This window comes from Cupressus sempervirens, chromosome 5, assembly GCF_028749045.1.
Source record: "Cupressus sempervirens isolate cs-2001-9-10 chromosome 5, ASM2874904v1, whole genome shotgun sequence".
Lineage (NCBI taxonomy): Eukaryota > Viridiplantae > Streptophyta > Pinopsida > Cupressales > Cupressaceae > Cupressus > Cupressus sempervirens.
The window spans coordinates 611,122,776-611,139,125 of NC_143122.1; the positions used below are offsets into that span (position 1 = coordinate 611,122,776).

A 16,350-nucleotide genomic window follows, 5' to 3' on the forward strand; every position below is an offset into this window, starting at 1 on the left:
GTGCACCGAGGTACAAATAGAACAGAGTATGATGATTCTACATCTAAGAACGTGGGGTTGTACAGATAGTACAAACAAAGTTATTACAATTTTTCCTATTGCAATAATGAGTTGAGATTACAGGGTAAAGATATGGAATAACAAGGGGCATATCATGACTTGACTACACAAATTTATAATTAAATAATTAAATTTATTTGAATAGAGGATTATATTCCACTTCTAAAAATTACTTAAAATTAAAAATTAATAAAGATATCAAATCAATGAATTTTATCAAGTTTCCACAATCCATTTTAACAACATGATTTGTTTATGGATTCGATTGTGTGTATAATTTTACCATTCTATTCTTGCCTTTCTCTCATCCTGATGATGGATCACAAAGTGTGATCCGAAACGTTGATGCTAAAAATTATACACTCAATCAAATCCAGAAAAAACTCATGCTGATATCAAATCAATCAAAATCATGCGTTAAGATTGCATAATTAAGAAACCCAAACCAAAATTATAGAAACAAAAACAAAATACAAAAAAAATTCACCTTACAATTCTACTCAATATTTTGAAAGAGTATGAATATCTAGTGTGAGTATATGTACACAAAATTTATAAATTTTAGAACGAATAGAAAGTGGATTTAAAATTTCAAATTACTAGAGATTATGGTATTGATTAGGTTTCAACTATTTAGTTTTTGAGTCAAACCCATTGACATGTGTTTCATGAGAGTGGTTCATAAGAACTCATTTCTTATGAAAATGAATGGAACACTTAGCACTCATTGCATTTAGGTGATACTCATAAAGGTGAAACACTCAAAGCTTTTTGATCCTATCACATTACTACTCCAACTCTAATTAATAAAGATATCAAATCAATAAAAAATATGTATTAAAATTGCATAATCAAAATACCCCTATCAAATCACTAAAGCTCAAAATAATTATACAAACATTTTTCACCTTTACAAGTATGCTCTATACTTCAAAAGAGTATAAATATCAAACATAGTATGTGATTAATTTTAGAAAGAATAGAAAAGGGCCTCCAAGAGTGTGTAAGAAGGAAGTCCCCTAATTAGGTTAAAAACGGGTCTTTAAAGTGTAAGAAGGAAGTCCTTCTAATTAGAAAACTTACGAGCTTCACGAGCTTCCAAAGAATATTGTTATTTTCCAATGGAATTAATTAAATCGAATAAAATGGTGGAATAAAATGGTTCATCATATCTTAATTAAAGATAAAGTCTTGTTTTTGATATAGAAGCAGCCAAAATAAGGGATCTACTCTTTACTAAATATTTACTAAATATAAAATCTTGTTAATTTCTTTGAAATAAAATATTTTTTTAATTTGAAAGAAAGTTAATGGCTATGTAAAATTAAATGGCCATTTAAAATATATTAGATTGTATAAATTTATTCAATTTTTAAATTTAAATTTGACTATCTTTTTTTTCTTTTTTTTTGAAAATGCGCTTAGTATTATGACATAAATAAAAGAAGATTCATATATTAAATCTTAATTTTGAGTTTGATTTCAAGAAGGTAGAGTTGGGATTCTTGTAGACTTCTTCATTAATTAAGGCTTAAGCTAAGATTGAGAGATTAAATTGGATCATATAGAGACTATTTAGAAATCAATATATTATATTTAGTAAATCAAGTCATATTAGATAAATGAACCCAACTTTCTACAAAATCATATTAAAAAATAAAAAACACTTGTATACATATATTAAACTATTCTATTGAAAAGTAATGTATCATTTAAACTTACTATAATATTACATGACATTGCTAAAAGACACTTAATTCCATCCTAAAGTCTATTTTATAAGTAGCTAAATAGTATTAGATTTAATAAAAATATTATTCAAAATATTAAATAAATATATTTATTCACTAATTATATTTACATTTTATTTATATGTATCTAAATAAAGAGTCTTTCTATAATAGTTCATAATGTCTTCTTAAGCATTTATAAGAATAAACAAAATAATCTTATGTAATAGATAACTTTTAAATTTTAATAATATAAATAGAAAAAGTAAAAAAATCTCTAAAATTATTAGTTAAGTATACATAGTAATAACATCTTTTAAACTTAAAAGATAACTTCCAATTCCACCTCTTCAAATTTAAAATAATAATTTTAAAAATAGAAACTTCTAATTTCTTTAATTTTTTTCAAAATTATCTTATAAGATTTTTTTTGTAAAACTTCTATTACAAGACAGAACTAAGGGTAACCTACAGCCAGGCAATTTTAAAAAAAAAAATTCTTTTCCCAAATAAGACAGAACTAAGGGTAACCTAAAGCCAGGCAATTTAAAACTTAAAAATAGAAATCCTAGTTATCATAACAGATTGTTGTCCCGTAGCCACCGTAAAACCCGCCGTGAGTTGATCATTTACAGCGCACCATATATTTCTATTACAAATCTCCGCGTTTTAGCGAGCATTTTTGTGCGATTCACATTTCTTCTATCAGTTCTTTGCCCTTTCTTTGAAGAGAGAGCAGTTGTTTTCAATACATTCGAAGCTTGAAACGTAAGTTTTTATTTTTTCAGTAAGTTCATACAATATTGGACATGGAACCCATTCCTGGCGGCGTAAAATTGACAGGATATGTGGGTGTTTTGGTTTCGGATCCTTGGTTGCAAAGCCAATTCACCCAAGTGGAGCTTCGCTCTCTGAGAACACAAGTATGCAAACTTTTCCCTGTTAATTTTAATGCCCTGTGTGATGAATCCGCCCTTAAAACTGTTTAGTATGAGCCCATTTTCTATCAGTTCAAATGCATTTTGATATGAAATTGTTGCTCTGTGTAAGATGCGAAATTTATGTGATAAAAACTTCAAATATATTGAAGAGAAGAATGATTTATTGGATGGCGGAAAATCTTATTGAATAGGTTGAGCAAAAGTTAGACATTGGGAGCTCTAGAAGTAAAGAAGAAATTATTCAGCTAAATAGATTTGTAAGAAAACTATTAACAATGAAGATAGGATTGCTTGAAGGAATCTTTTATTCATGCTACTTTCATTTTTGAGATTTTAAAGGTTTGACTTGAAGATTGAAAATAATTTAGGTTTCTAAAAACTCTAAAATCAAATTAGAAACCGACCTTTTCACAAGAATTTTTATTCAGTTGATACTTGATTGACAAGATATTTCGAGTTAAGAAACATTAATAGCAATCCGGGAAATAAATACATTTTGAAATTCACTTGAGTGAAGTAAATAGTCAGATTTCGAAAACTTCAAAAGCTAAGGGTGGAGTGATTCTTGAAAGACAATTTTATCTTTGGATTGAGGAAAAAAACAGATTTTAAACCAGAGAAGCAAAGAAGAGGAGGATTTTAGGAAGATGAATTTATATGGTAGATTGCGGGAAAAAAAAGATATGAGAGGCTTAAAAATCACAGATAGAAAGAATTGCTTGAAATAAACTTTTATTCAAAAGTCCAATGAGTAAAAACTCTTTTAAAAATTCAACAGCACAGTTAGAAGGGTCCAAAAATGGGTTTTTTAAACAATGAAAATTGATTAACCAAACCAGGCGAGATGACACCAGGCCTAGTTCTGGTGAATGTTAAAATAATTATTGAAGGTGAACCAGGACAGACTATACTGTAAGTGGTTAAATACAGTTTTCAGAAAAAAAACCCAATTTAGTTTTAGTGCGTCCATAATGTATTACTCAACATAATGATTGCTGGCTAAGGTAGTGCACAAAAGATAAATTATTAAAGAGACTGAGACAAGTTCTGGTTTTAAAACTTTGACAACTAAAGAAAGAATTTTTTTCCTTTTTTCTTTCTAGTAAACAACCCGGGTTGTGCACCCACGAACCACAAAAATTTGGCATCAATACAAAAAGTTTATTACCAAACCCTCAAATAAACCACTCCCAATTTTTACGTTCTGTATATATTGGAAATTTGGAACCATCAGACACTTATATGTCTGCTTTATGGGCTTCTTACAGTCGCTTCATTGATTGACTCTGTAAATATGGAAGACAAATTGTCTGCTACCAGGATGACTAGTCGCTCCTTGTTGTAAACATCTTAAACCGACTCTTTGTTCCTTTTCATGTGATTTCATTGGAATAAGATGACGTGATTACAAGAGTTCTACAGCAGAGTCAACAATCAAAATTATGCCGAATTCATTGATTTCTTCACACCCTACATTTCCTCACCTTCCTTCACATAAGCCCCAATTAATGACCAAACACTTCACTAGAGATCAAAGCTCATTCATATAGATGATTATTGATCACCTTTCTTTTTCCCCTTTTGAGAATGATATGTATACATTAAGGTAACACAATGACACATAGTCCCTTAACAGGAGCATCTTATTTCAAAGGACTTGATAACTTCAATAATGAGATTGCAAGTAGCTGAAGAGAAACCCATCCCAAACGCTCATTTTCTATTCCATGTCCATGGATAGTCTAACTCTGTCTTTGGCTGCTCAGTAATCAACTACACCCTATCTACATGACAAGAGTAGATGGAAACATGCTCTCCAAAGTGCGGCCTTTAAATATCTATTATTTTACAATAGTATCCATGGCTAATAGCAAAAAATTCAGAAGATTGAGACATTGAGTTTCAATTTGAGCAATGAAATCAGAAATCTGAATTATTGTTGTTAGTATTTCCTGAGAGAGAGACAGACTCCAATACCATGGTGAAAATTTAGAAGTCTGAATCATAAACAGTGAAATTGCATATTCAATATGAATGTTAAATTTTAATGTTAACTGTTATGCAATTTATGTCATTGGGTATGAATCTGAATCATCATATAATTATTGCCTTTACACTACGGGCACTGTTGTTAGGATTGATTTTATTGCTGTTATGCTACTGTCATGATTTTTGATTTCTGCTGTTATAATGCCCTCATAATATATTTAACTGTATTTTAATTAATGTTACAAATTTTTTTATTTTTCAAACATTATAAAAGCTTGCCATGCTGTCGGGGTTTCTGGCTGTCACCAGGCCATTTGAGAGACATCTCAAATATTTCTGGGCATCTCAGGGACTGGCTATCACTCGGATGATCAAGGGACATCTCAGACATTCCCAAATTGCCAGCCATCTTGGGGATGGCCAGAGGTCACCTCCATGTTTCTTATTACTTCAAACACATTTCAAAAATTTGAGAGTTTTGGGCATGATCATCCCTGCTGTCCCACTGTACCTGGAACACCACTGGGGACAGGGAAGTTGATTTGAGGGCCAGATGCATCCCACTGGAACACTGTAAATTACTGCTCCCAGCTCCCCTAAAGAAGCCCCAACTTTACCAGGCAGGAAACTGAAGTGTCTGGACATTGTTTACCGATCTTTTTCGGTTTAAACAAAATTCTTTCCAATTCTGCACATGAGTTTGTTAGAGTCCCAATGATCACTTCTGCAAAAGAAGCTATTTATCTACTTATGCTGCCTTTGTTCCCTGCTTTTGTGCCATCCCTCTCACCTGCCTGTACACCCTTTTCTGGTTCTGTGTTTCCACACTCCCTTACTCCTGTTCTGTGTTCCATCTATTCAATATATTGTTTTTTTGTTAGTCAGAAGCTTCTATATGAATTAAAGGATTGTTTGAGAGAAATTTAATGTTCAATACTCTGAGAGAAACCTAGAGCTTAAAAGATCAAGAACAAAGAAGAAAAGTATGATTGGAAATAACTTTTTATTCGATTTGCTGTTTTTTTTTCAGTAGGTTTCGAAAATGAGAAAGGCAACTTGAAAGGAATTTTTAGAGCAGCTTAAGAAAAATGTTGAATCAAAGGCAAAGCAAAAAATGACTTTTAAATAAAACTTATGCTCATAAGTTTCGATTTTTTTTATAATAATTAGAAATTTCAAAATAACAGTTAGAAAGATTGCTGGAATGAAACAAATTTAGTATATTTAGAAACTCCAAAAGTACAGATAGAACTGTTGGATGGAAACGTTAACTCAATATATAATAAAATTAAGAAGCATGTGGAAAGATTTATTTTTGGAGAAATTTTCTATTTAGAGAAATTAATTGCTTTAAAATTTTCATGGGCACATAAGAAAATGGTTTCATGTAAGGGCATTCTTTTGTTATCAAAAAAGAGTTTCTCAAGGTCTTTGGCTTGTGATACCCTGAAGTAGATTCAATTATACCAATCAGAATACTGAATGGGGCAAGAAACGCCATGCCTGGTTAATAACTAAGATTAAAGAAAGCAAAGTGATGCAGACAGCCACATGGAAACTTATTTTGTACCTTGCAGATGGTGGCTAAAAGCATATTTTACAAGTCTAGTTACTTGTATAACTGTAAGCTAAGTTTTTGTAAGTGCGATTTGGAATGCAGCTCAACATAACAATGTGCTTGCCTCTGCTAGTTCATGAAAGAAAATTTTATTCACTATATTGGGAGAAGTTTAAAATTTAGAAACTATGTAAGAAAGTTGCTTTGAAGGCTTTTATTCAAGAGATTGAAAAAAGTTGCATTTAAAAAACTTGAAATGGAAAGAAGAAATTAATCGCGTGAGAGAAATGCTTATTCCACATAACTGAGATAAATTTATATTTAAGACAAAATACAAATCAGAGATGAAAAATATTGTGTTCAGAAAAAAAGAAATATTACAAAAGTTTTCAAGCACATATGAATAGGATTGTATAAAAGAAATTTCTGTTAAATAGGTGGACATAATTTTGTTTTTAACAGAGTTGCCTGCTATCTATGGGAGTTCTGACTGTTTCGAAATAATGTCTTGTTTTTAACAGTTTTGGTCCATGAAGAAGGAAACTGGCAGAGTGACTCGCAATGTATTGAAAACTGAGTTGACCAATATGAAGGCATTTAAGGAGTTGTTTAGCAAGGAGGAAGTGGGAGATATTGTGGCTAAAGACCATCCAGATGCTGAAGAGGATATTGATTTTGAAGCTTTTCTAAGGGTGAGTCAAATTACAATTTAATCAAATTTATAAGGAAATTGAAATTTTATAATTATATTTCTATTTTAAGCTGTTTATTTTCAAGAGTCAAGTGCTAATCCATCTATATTAGAATATACTATTTTTGATACCTTTCTTTATAGCATTGCTGCAGAGAAATTTGTATTGAGAGATATAACTTATTGAAGGGGGAATAGCCCCCACAGCCCCACTGGACCAAAACATGTTATTGCTGGCTGTAAAAAACTAGTCTTAAATGAAGCCTCTCTAGGGGATTTCATGGCCTAATTATACAGTTTGCTGGTATGGAACAGTTTGTGGCTTGTGCATTGACATGAAATATCTCTTTCATCGTGGAGCCTAAATTGATGTTTATATAGCTGATATTGATTTTAATTGTTTTTTACTGAGGCATAGGACTACAAGACTAACCCACGCCATTATAATGTGGGAAAAAACTCAGCCACAGGAGGATGTCTAAGATGGTAGTAAATACTGTTGTTGAGGGCCTGATGATCCAGGTGACTCTAAGCCTACACCCAAACAAAAGAAGAATCACCTGTGTCCTGCTGGCTCAAAATATATTTAGTCGGAGAACTTGGTCTGATACCATAAAGCAAACCATTTAAGCATTATGTGGCCTCACTGTAGGATTAGTGGTCTGATTAGCTCTTTTCTTGATCTATTAAAATGCTTCAGGAAAAAACTGTGTGAAGTGCTTCCAATTTATAACAAAATTTAACCTGAGAAAGTTGAAATGCTCAACTTAACACTGTACAAATGGATGATAGGAAATGCCAAGACTAGATATAACTACAGTGATTGTGAACCATAAAAATTGCACTCAGCGACACTCCAAACATATTGACAAGCATGCTCACTATGTTCGTTATGTGGTAGCAGAAGGAAAACTGAAGGTTACCAAAATTGATGCCAAGATCAATCCGGCAGACATGTTGACGAAGGCTGTTAGTGCATCACCGGATGAAGACTCTTTATTAGTTCTCCTCATGTCTTCACTAAGCAACGTAGAGACTGTTAATTATTGTTAGTTGGACAGCTATTATTTCTGACCTGGAAATAGCAATAGTATTTATGGGTAGCTTGGACAGTTGTTCGTCCTTATCTATGAATAGCAGTTGTATTTATGGGTGGTTTGGACAGCTATTTGTCCACTTGCCAAGAATTAGTAAATGGTTATTATTTACTAATTTTAGAGATTCCCTTTTGGACACCTTGCAACCAATTCTATTATTGGCTGTCGAGTTTTCTTAATCTCAGCTATTGGTTTGATTTAATCTCAGTCATTGGTTTACCAACAGGAGTAGTATAAAAAGGGGTCATTGGGTCATTTGGAGAAGAAGTTTTGGAGAAACGTTTGCAGTGTTAGCAAACAGTCTTGCAGTGTTAACAAGGGTGTAGTGTTAGCGTGGAGATAGCAGTGGGGAATATTAGCAAGAGAAATTAGGAGGTTGTCAGAGTTCTGCCAGTGAGAGGCAAGGAATTTTGTATCTCTTGTTTTGCTGAAGTTTAATATTATTCCTCATCTGTAGAACTGGTTTTCCCTTAGGGGTTTTTCCATGGACAATTTGTCTGAAAATATTGTGTTTATTGTGTTGTTCATTTCTTTCCATATTATAAGTGAAATTGCAGTTGTGTTATTTTTCAATATTAGCTGGGAATTTGTTTTAAGTAGTTTAATAATCATTTATGATAGGAGATTAATAATCAGTGACTACAATAGTTGATTTATCACATGGTATCAGAGCATTGTTAAGGGTAGAAGAGTTTTTACCTAGGAAAAAAATTTTGATCTCTTTAGATTTATTATTGCTTTAAACCCTTGAGATGGCTTCAACTAGTTTGAGAGATCAGGATAGATTGGATGGTGCCTCAAATTTTGGTGTCTGAAAGGCCAAAATTTCTTTATTGTTGGAAGAGAATGGTATCAAGGATTATGCTACCAGTGGTGTACCTGTACCAACGGATGCAACACAACTTGCAGCGTATAAGAAGGACATGCCAAAGCGACGAGGATTATCCTTGATGGTGTCAAGGATCATATTGTTCCACATATCTCGGAGCTAGATATAGCAAAGAAGATGTGAGACGCCATTCTAAATATGTACCAAAATGCTACCACCAATAGGAAGTTGATTCTCAGAGAGAAGCTAAAGAATACCCGGATGAATTAGGGAGAAGACGTCACAAGTTACCTCACCAGGCTCAGACTTGTCAAGGATGAGTTAGCAGCTGTTGGAGATAGCCCTAGTGATGATGAGCTAGTGAGAATAGCCCTAAATGGGTTTACTAAACAATGGAGTGTCTTTGTTCAAGTTGTCAGTGGACGAGATACTTTACCGAGTTGGGATCGACTATGAACTGATTTCACTCAGGAGGAGTTTAGACTAAGTCTTGTCAATGGGGCCAACAAGAGTCAGAAAAATGAGGTGGAACAAGAGAACGTTGCCCTAGCGGGTAAAGGGAAAGAAAAGAAGGGATCTAGCAAAGGATCAAATTCAAAAAGTGAAAAGAAGAAGAAGGACCTTTCTAAGGTCAAGTGCTTTGGATGTCACGAGTTTGGCCACTATGTCTGTGATTTCTCAGAGAGGAAGAAGGCTAAGAAGCAGGTGGCAGCTTCAACAAGTGCAAAAGAACTCTCTAGTAGAATGGAAAATGAGTTTGCACTCATAGCTTGTATGGTTAGCTCAACCTCAAAGTGTGTTTGGTATATAGATAGTGGGGCGTCATTTCATATGACAGGAGTTAGAGAGTACTTCTCGAGTTACAAGGAGGAGGACACCAACATCCAGATTTCTATGGGAAACTTGTCCAAACTCAACCCTATTGGGAAAGGGACTGTTCAGTTTCAGAGGGAGAATGAAAAGATAATTCCACTTCATGATGTGTTATATGTACCAGGCTTAGGTATGAATTTGATTTTTGCATGTGTTCTTCAGGATAGGGAGTATAAGGTACTCTTTAGAGGGACACGTGTTGATTAAGCACAAGGATTGGAAATCACCCATAACTATTGGAGTTAGGAGTGGTCGCCTTTATAGATTGTAGGTTGATGCTCCTAAGGCACTTATGAGCAACAGTAATCCTAGAGATCTTGGAGAGCTATGACATAGGAGGATGGGCCATATTCATCATGGAGCACTAAGATTGCTTCGTGAGACCGTGATAGGTGTTCCAGAGGTGAGCACAGAGCATGACGATCTATGTAAGGGATGTGTGTTGGGGAAGTTTGTGAAAGCATCTTTTCCAAGGAGTGACACCAGATCTAAGGGTGTTCTTGATCTAGTACATTCAGATGTTTGTGGACCAATGTCGATGAAATCTCTCAAAGGATATGAGTACTATGTTCCTTTTATTGATGATTTCTCTAGAAAGACCTGGATATACTTCTTGAAGACTAAGGATGAGATTTTCAGTCGATTCCAAGAGTTCAAGGCTCTTGTGGAGAACTCGACAGGAAAGAAGATAAAGGTTCTTCGGTCAGACAATGGAGGCGAGTACAAAGGAAATGTCTTCTAGGAGTTCTGCACCAGAGAAGGAATCAAGAGAGAATGGATTGTTCCTTACAATCCATAGCAGAATGGAGTTGCTGAGAGGAAGAACCATTCTATATCAGAGGCAGCAAGAGCTATGCTACATGACCAGGACATGCCCCGTTACTTATGGGTAGAGGCGTGCAATACAACAGTCTACATTCAGAATAGAGTTCCACACAAGGTGCTAGGGAAGATGACACCAGAGGAGGCTTTCACAGGGAAGAAGCTAGATGTTAGTCACTTCAGGATATTCGGGAGCTTGGCATATTTTCATATTCTTGGAGATACACGTACAAAGTTAGATCAGACTGTAGAGAGGGAGTACTTTGTTGGGTACAGTGAGACCTCAAAGGCATATAGGATTTTCATTCTAGGGACTAAAAGAATTATTGTCAGACGGGATGTCAAGTTCATGGAGGGCAAGGCATTCAGGAGATCCAGAGATTTGCCAGCAGATGATCAGAGTGAGCAGCCAATAGAAGCTCCAAGACCAATTCAAGGGCAGCAAAGCTCAAGTAAAATTACTAGTATGAATGTAGACTCAGTTAGTGAAGATTCATAGAGTATGGCACAACAGGTGCAATAGGAAATGCATCTAGAAGACTTAGAGGTTGACATTTCATCCTCTATAGTTGGAAGGAGGAATCATGTGGTTCTAGATACACAAAGGGATACTCAGGAGTTTGTGGGAGCTCCTAGGAAGAGTACTAGATAGCGAAGACAACCAACCAAGTTCAATGACTATGTGGCATTATTTAGTCAGTTGGTAGATAGTGAGCCTTCTAGCTATCAAGAAGCTGCAGAACATCAGGGATGGTGAGATGCTATGGTTGAGGAATATTCTTCAATAATGCAGAATGATGTGTGGGAGGTAGTACCTAGACTAATAGATAGGGTTGTAGTTGGATCACGCTGGATCTATAAGATAAAGCACGGTGCAGATGGTATCATCGAGAAATACAAGGCTAGGTTCATGGCAAAGGGGTTCTCTCAGAAGGAGGGAATAGACTATGAGGAGACATTTGCCCCAATTGCCAGGTATACTTCTATACGAGCTGTAATCTCACTTGCAACACAGATGGGATGGAAAATCCATCAAATGGATGTCAAGACAACATTCCTCAATGGTGAGTTGAAGGAGGAGGTATACATAGAACAACCAGAAGGCTTTGTAGTGCACAACAAAGGGACCCATGTGTGCAGATTGAAGAAAGCATTATACGCACTCAAGCAGGCTCCTAGAGCGTGGTATGAGCACATTGATACATACTTGTAGAAAATGAGCTTTGTGAAGAGTGAAGCAGATGCTAACCTCTACTACTTGATGGTTAGGGGTGAGATTCTCATTCTTGTTCTTTATGTGGACGATCTATTTCTTACAGGTTCACTAGGGCTCATAGTGGATTGCAAGAGGAACCTTGCAGAAGAGTTCGAGATGAAGGATTTAGGACTTATGCACTACTTTCTAGGCATGGAAGTGTGGTAGACAGATGGGGAGATTTTCCTTGGTCAAGGGAAATATTGCATTGAAATCTTGAAGAAATTTGGGATGGAGGATTGCAAAGCTATGTCTACACCCATGATCACGAATTGGAGGAAGGTAGATACATCTAAGGAGAAAGATGTAGATCCCACTTTATATAGATAGTTGATTGGTTCGCTTATGTATTTGGTCAACACTAGACCAGATATAGCATTTGCGGTTAACTCTCTTAGTCAGTTCATGGTTGAACCAAAGAGAATGCATTGGATAGCGGCTAAGAATGTGCTACGTTACTTATGTAGTACAGTCGAGTATGGGATCAGATATGTTCAAGGTGAAGGTATCAGGTTGATAGGCTATACTGATGCAGATTGGGCATGAGGTACAACAAACAAAAGGAGCAGTTCAGGGTGTTGTTTCAGCTTGGGATCAGGAGTTGTATCTTGCTTCAGCAGGAAGCAGAAGTCTGTGGCTCTAAGTTCAGCAGAAGCAGAATACATAGCAGCTAGCATGGCGACATGTGAAGCTATATGGATTTGGAAGTTGTTAGTAGCCTTGTTTGGTCAGAAGGTTGAGACTACTGTGATACATTGTGACAATCAGAGTTGCATCAAGTTGTCTGAGAATCCAGTGTTTCATGATAGGTCTAAACATATAGATATCAGATATCACTTCATCAGAGATTGTGTACAAAGGGGAGTTGTTCGACTACAATACATACCTACAGATGAGCAGGTAGTATACATTCTGATGAAGGCTTTGGGAAAGGCCAAATTTATTTTCTTCAGAGATAAGATGGGTGTCATGCAGAATAGCTTCCTCGCTAAGAGGGAGTGTTAATTATTGTTAGTTGGACAACTGTTATTTCTGACCCGGAAATAGCAGTAGTATTTATGGGTAGCTTGGACAACTGTTCATCCTTATCTATTAATAGCAGTTGTATTTATGGGTGGTTTGGACAGTTGTTTGTCCACTTGCCAAGAATTAGTAAATGGTTGTTATTTACTAATTTTAGAGATTCCCTTTTGGACACCTTGCAACCAATTCTATTAGTGGCTGTTGAGTTGTCTTAATCTCAGCGGTTGGTTTGATTTAATCTCCGTCGTTGGTTTACCAATAGGTGTAGTATGAAAAAGGGGTCATTGGGTTATTTGGAGAAGAAGTTTTGAAGAAACGTTTGCAATGTTAGCAAATAGTCTTGCAGTGTTAGCAAGGGTGCAGTGTTAGCGTGGAGATAGCAGTGGGGAATATTAGCGAGAGAAATTAGGAGGTTGTCGGAGTTCTGCCAATGAGAGGCAAGGAATTTTGTATCTCTTCTTTTGCTGAAGTTTAATATAATTCCTCATCTGTAGAACTGGTTTTCCCTTAGGGGTTTTTCCAGGGACAATTTGTCCAAAAATATTGTGTTCATTGTGTTGTTCATTTCTTTCCGTATTATAAGTGAAATTGCAGTTGTGTTATTTTTCAATATTAGCTGGGAATTTGTTTTCAGCAGTTTAATAATCATTTATGATAGGAGATTAATAATCAGTGACTGCAATAGTTGATTTATCACAGAGACTACCTCATCATAGACTAGCTTGTTTTTGCCGGTTATAGAAGTGCTAATTGCTGATACCACACCATCCCAGCTATCCGGTAAGGAACGTAACAAGATGACCACCTTATTTTCGTCATCTTGAGGCATAACAATGGAGTGTGCTTGACATAAAAGAGTATTTAACTCATTTATGTGATTCGACATCGTTGTTCCTTCCTTCATCTTCAATTTGTAAAGCTTCTTCATGATAAAGATTTTGTTTGCAGCAGATGCCATTTGATACATACTATGAAGTTTGTCCCACATGTCCTTTGTTGATCTTTCATTGTTCACATTGAACAATACATTCGGAGATAGCAAAAGAAAAATCTCTATCATTGCCTTCTCATCAGTTTTAGTCCAGTCTTCATTTGACATAGCGGTAGGCTTATTTTCTTTACCTTCAATTGCTATTGCAAGATTGTACGTGACCAAAAGTGATCGCATCTGTACCTTCCACAAATTGAAATTCTTCCCTGAGAATTTTTGCACTCTTGTTTCCTCCATGACTTCTGAATTTGGTCACCGAAATCGATTACGGCTCTAGTACCAATTATAAATCAACCAAGAATGGGAAAGAAAAATACAGAACAACAAAAACGCATAAACACAGAGTTTATCGTGGTTCACCACAAATCGTGGCTACGTCCACATTGAGAGTAGAGGAATTATATTAATGAGAAAACCAATTGAGTTTACAATACATGTGATCAGCATTTATAGATCAGAAATGATCAGCTAAAGAGACAAAATAAATGGAGGGAAAAACACAAGTGTTTGTTGGCCTTCACAATTCAACACTTGCCTGATATGAGATGGAGATTATCTCAATGTATAGAAGATTGCAATGGTAGATTTCGATGAATTTATAACAAAAACAACTTTTTGAACCAGGGAATTGTGGCGCCATTGTTTTTGTTGTAATTGGAATAGTAGGTCAAGATGTAACTGAATAAAAGAATAATTCCTCGACGTGAATCGTATGTTTTCTAACAATTAAATAGTGTGCGGTAATTTAATATTTTGTTAATGCGTTCTTCCAAATTTTAAATTGTAAATGGTAACTAAATATTTTATTCCTATATGTGGTAAAATTATTATTTTACCTGAAAATTATTTTCTAAATTATTTTTTGACATGAAAATTATTTTTTATCGCAAAATTAATCTTTGACCGGAAAACTGTCAGCCCTAACTTTAACTCTTAGGTTTTTTCTTTTTCTATTTTTAAAATTTAATTAGCTATTATCTACACTATTTATTTATCTAAATTTTTAACTCTTGTATTTAATTTATAAATTAATTTATCCATACTTTTAACTTTTTATTTATTTACTTATTTAGAAAATTAATTCGGTGTTATCTTCACTTTTAACTTAAATTTTTCTTTATAAAAAATTCATGTTTTTCTTTCTTTTTATTTAATTTTGATTTTTAAAATTGATTGAAGTTTTAGTTTTTAAATTATTTAAATTAGTTTAGTTTTTTTAACTTTAAATATTATTTTTTAGTTTAGCCAATAGGATATTTGTGGGAGGAGTTGCTATTTTTTTTTTTCTCATATTAATTTTATATATTAACTTTTGTAAATTTTTAAAAATAAATTTTTTTTCATATATTTATGCCAATAGACTTTAAATTAGTTAAGCTTTTTTTATAATTATTTTTTAAAATTTTAGTTTTTAATTTATTTTTTAAATTAGTTTAATTTTTAACTTTAAATATTAATTTTCAGTTTAGGATTAGTGATTAGTGATATTTGTATGATTAGTGATTAGGATATTTGTATGATTGAAGTTTTAGTTTTTAAATTGTTTAAATTTATTTTTTAAATTAGTATGGTTTTTCATTTAAATATTGATTTTTAGTTTAGCCAATATAATATTTGTGGAAGTTGCTATTTCTTAATATATATTTTTAATATTTCTCATATTAATTTTTCATGATATTTTTTTTAAGGAGATTGTGATATTGTTTTTGAATTAAAAAAAGTCAAAACAAGGGTTTAACTATGAAGTTTTTGAGTCAAACTCATTGACTCGTGTTTAATGAGTAGTGATTTACAAGAATCCATCTCTCATGATATTATATAGAACACTTAGTAGTCATTGGATCTAGGTGATGCTCCACTTTATAACTATTATTTTAGTTTAGTTTAGTTTTTATAATAATTTCAATTTATATTGTTTGCTGCACTTTATAAGTGTTATTATTTTCATAGTATTTTCTTATTAGTGTATCCTAATAGATTTTTATGGGAATTTTTTTTCAATGATAATTTATTACAAAATTAAATTTTATTTTCCTTAAAGTAAACACCTATCGACTCATCATTGCAAGCACAAAAGCTTGTGACTGCCAGTTTATTTATGTTATTCTTATTACTGGCACTTGCACATTTTAAGGGTGCAAGGGTTACCCTGATAGTTTTATATATATCAAATAATGTCACAAAAAGTTTTCTAATAATATTTTCGATACAACATTAGAAAGATAATTTTAAAATCTTTATCATTTTGTCTTCCATTCTAACCATGGAATACACCCTATTAAACCTTTCTTTCATCGACGTTTGTCCTTTCTTTTCAATAATTTATCTTATATGCAACTTTTGTTGGTATCTTTGCACCCTTTTTCATCTATAATGAACTTGATAGGATCTTAGTCATTATATTATATACTTTGATTATCATCCTCCAAAAGCATACCTACGACATGAGCATTGGCATTGTTATCAATGAAGTACAAACTATTGTAGTGAT

The 16,350-nt window shown here is 33.7% G+C and overlaps 1 protein-coding gene across 1 annotated transcript; it reads left to right on the forward strand.

Moving 5' to 3' along the window:
• Nucleotides 1-2,587: 2,587 nt before the first annotated feature.
• LOC149557371 (uncharacterized) lies at nt 2,588-8,022 on the forward strand. Its single transcript, XM_089830244.1, has 3 exons — nt 2,588-2,713; nt 6,800-6,970; nt 7,762-8,022. The coding sequence occupies exons 1-3, from the start codon at nt 2,600-2,602 to the stop codon at nt 8,020-8,022; spliced, it is 546 nt and encodes a 181-aa protein (XP_089686370.1). The 5' UTR covers nt 2,588-2,599.
• The last annotated feature ends 8,328 nt before the right edge of the window (nt 8,023-16,350 follow it).

Bases quoted from the DNA above. Each gene is read 5' to 3' on its own strand.
- LOC149557371 (XM_089830244.1), top strand. From the start codon at position 2,600: ATGGAACCCATTCCTGGCGGCGTAAAATTGACAGGATATGTGGGTGTT. The intron at 2,714-6,799 runs GTATGCAAACTT...TGTTTTTAACAG, and splicing joins TTCGCTCTCTGAGAACACAA to TTTTGGTCCATGAAGAAGGA. The intron at 6,971-7,761 runs GTGAGTCAAATT...AATGGATGATAG, and splicing joins ATTTTGAAGCTTTTCTAAGG to GAAATGCCAAGACTAGATAT.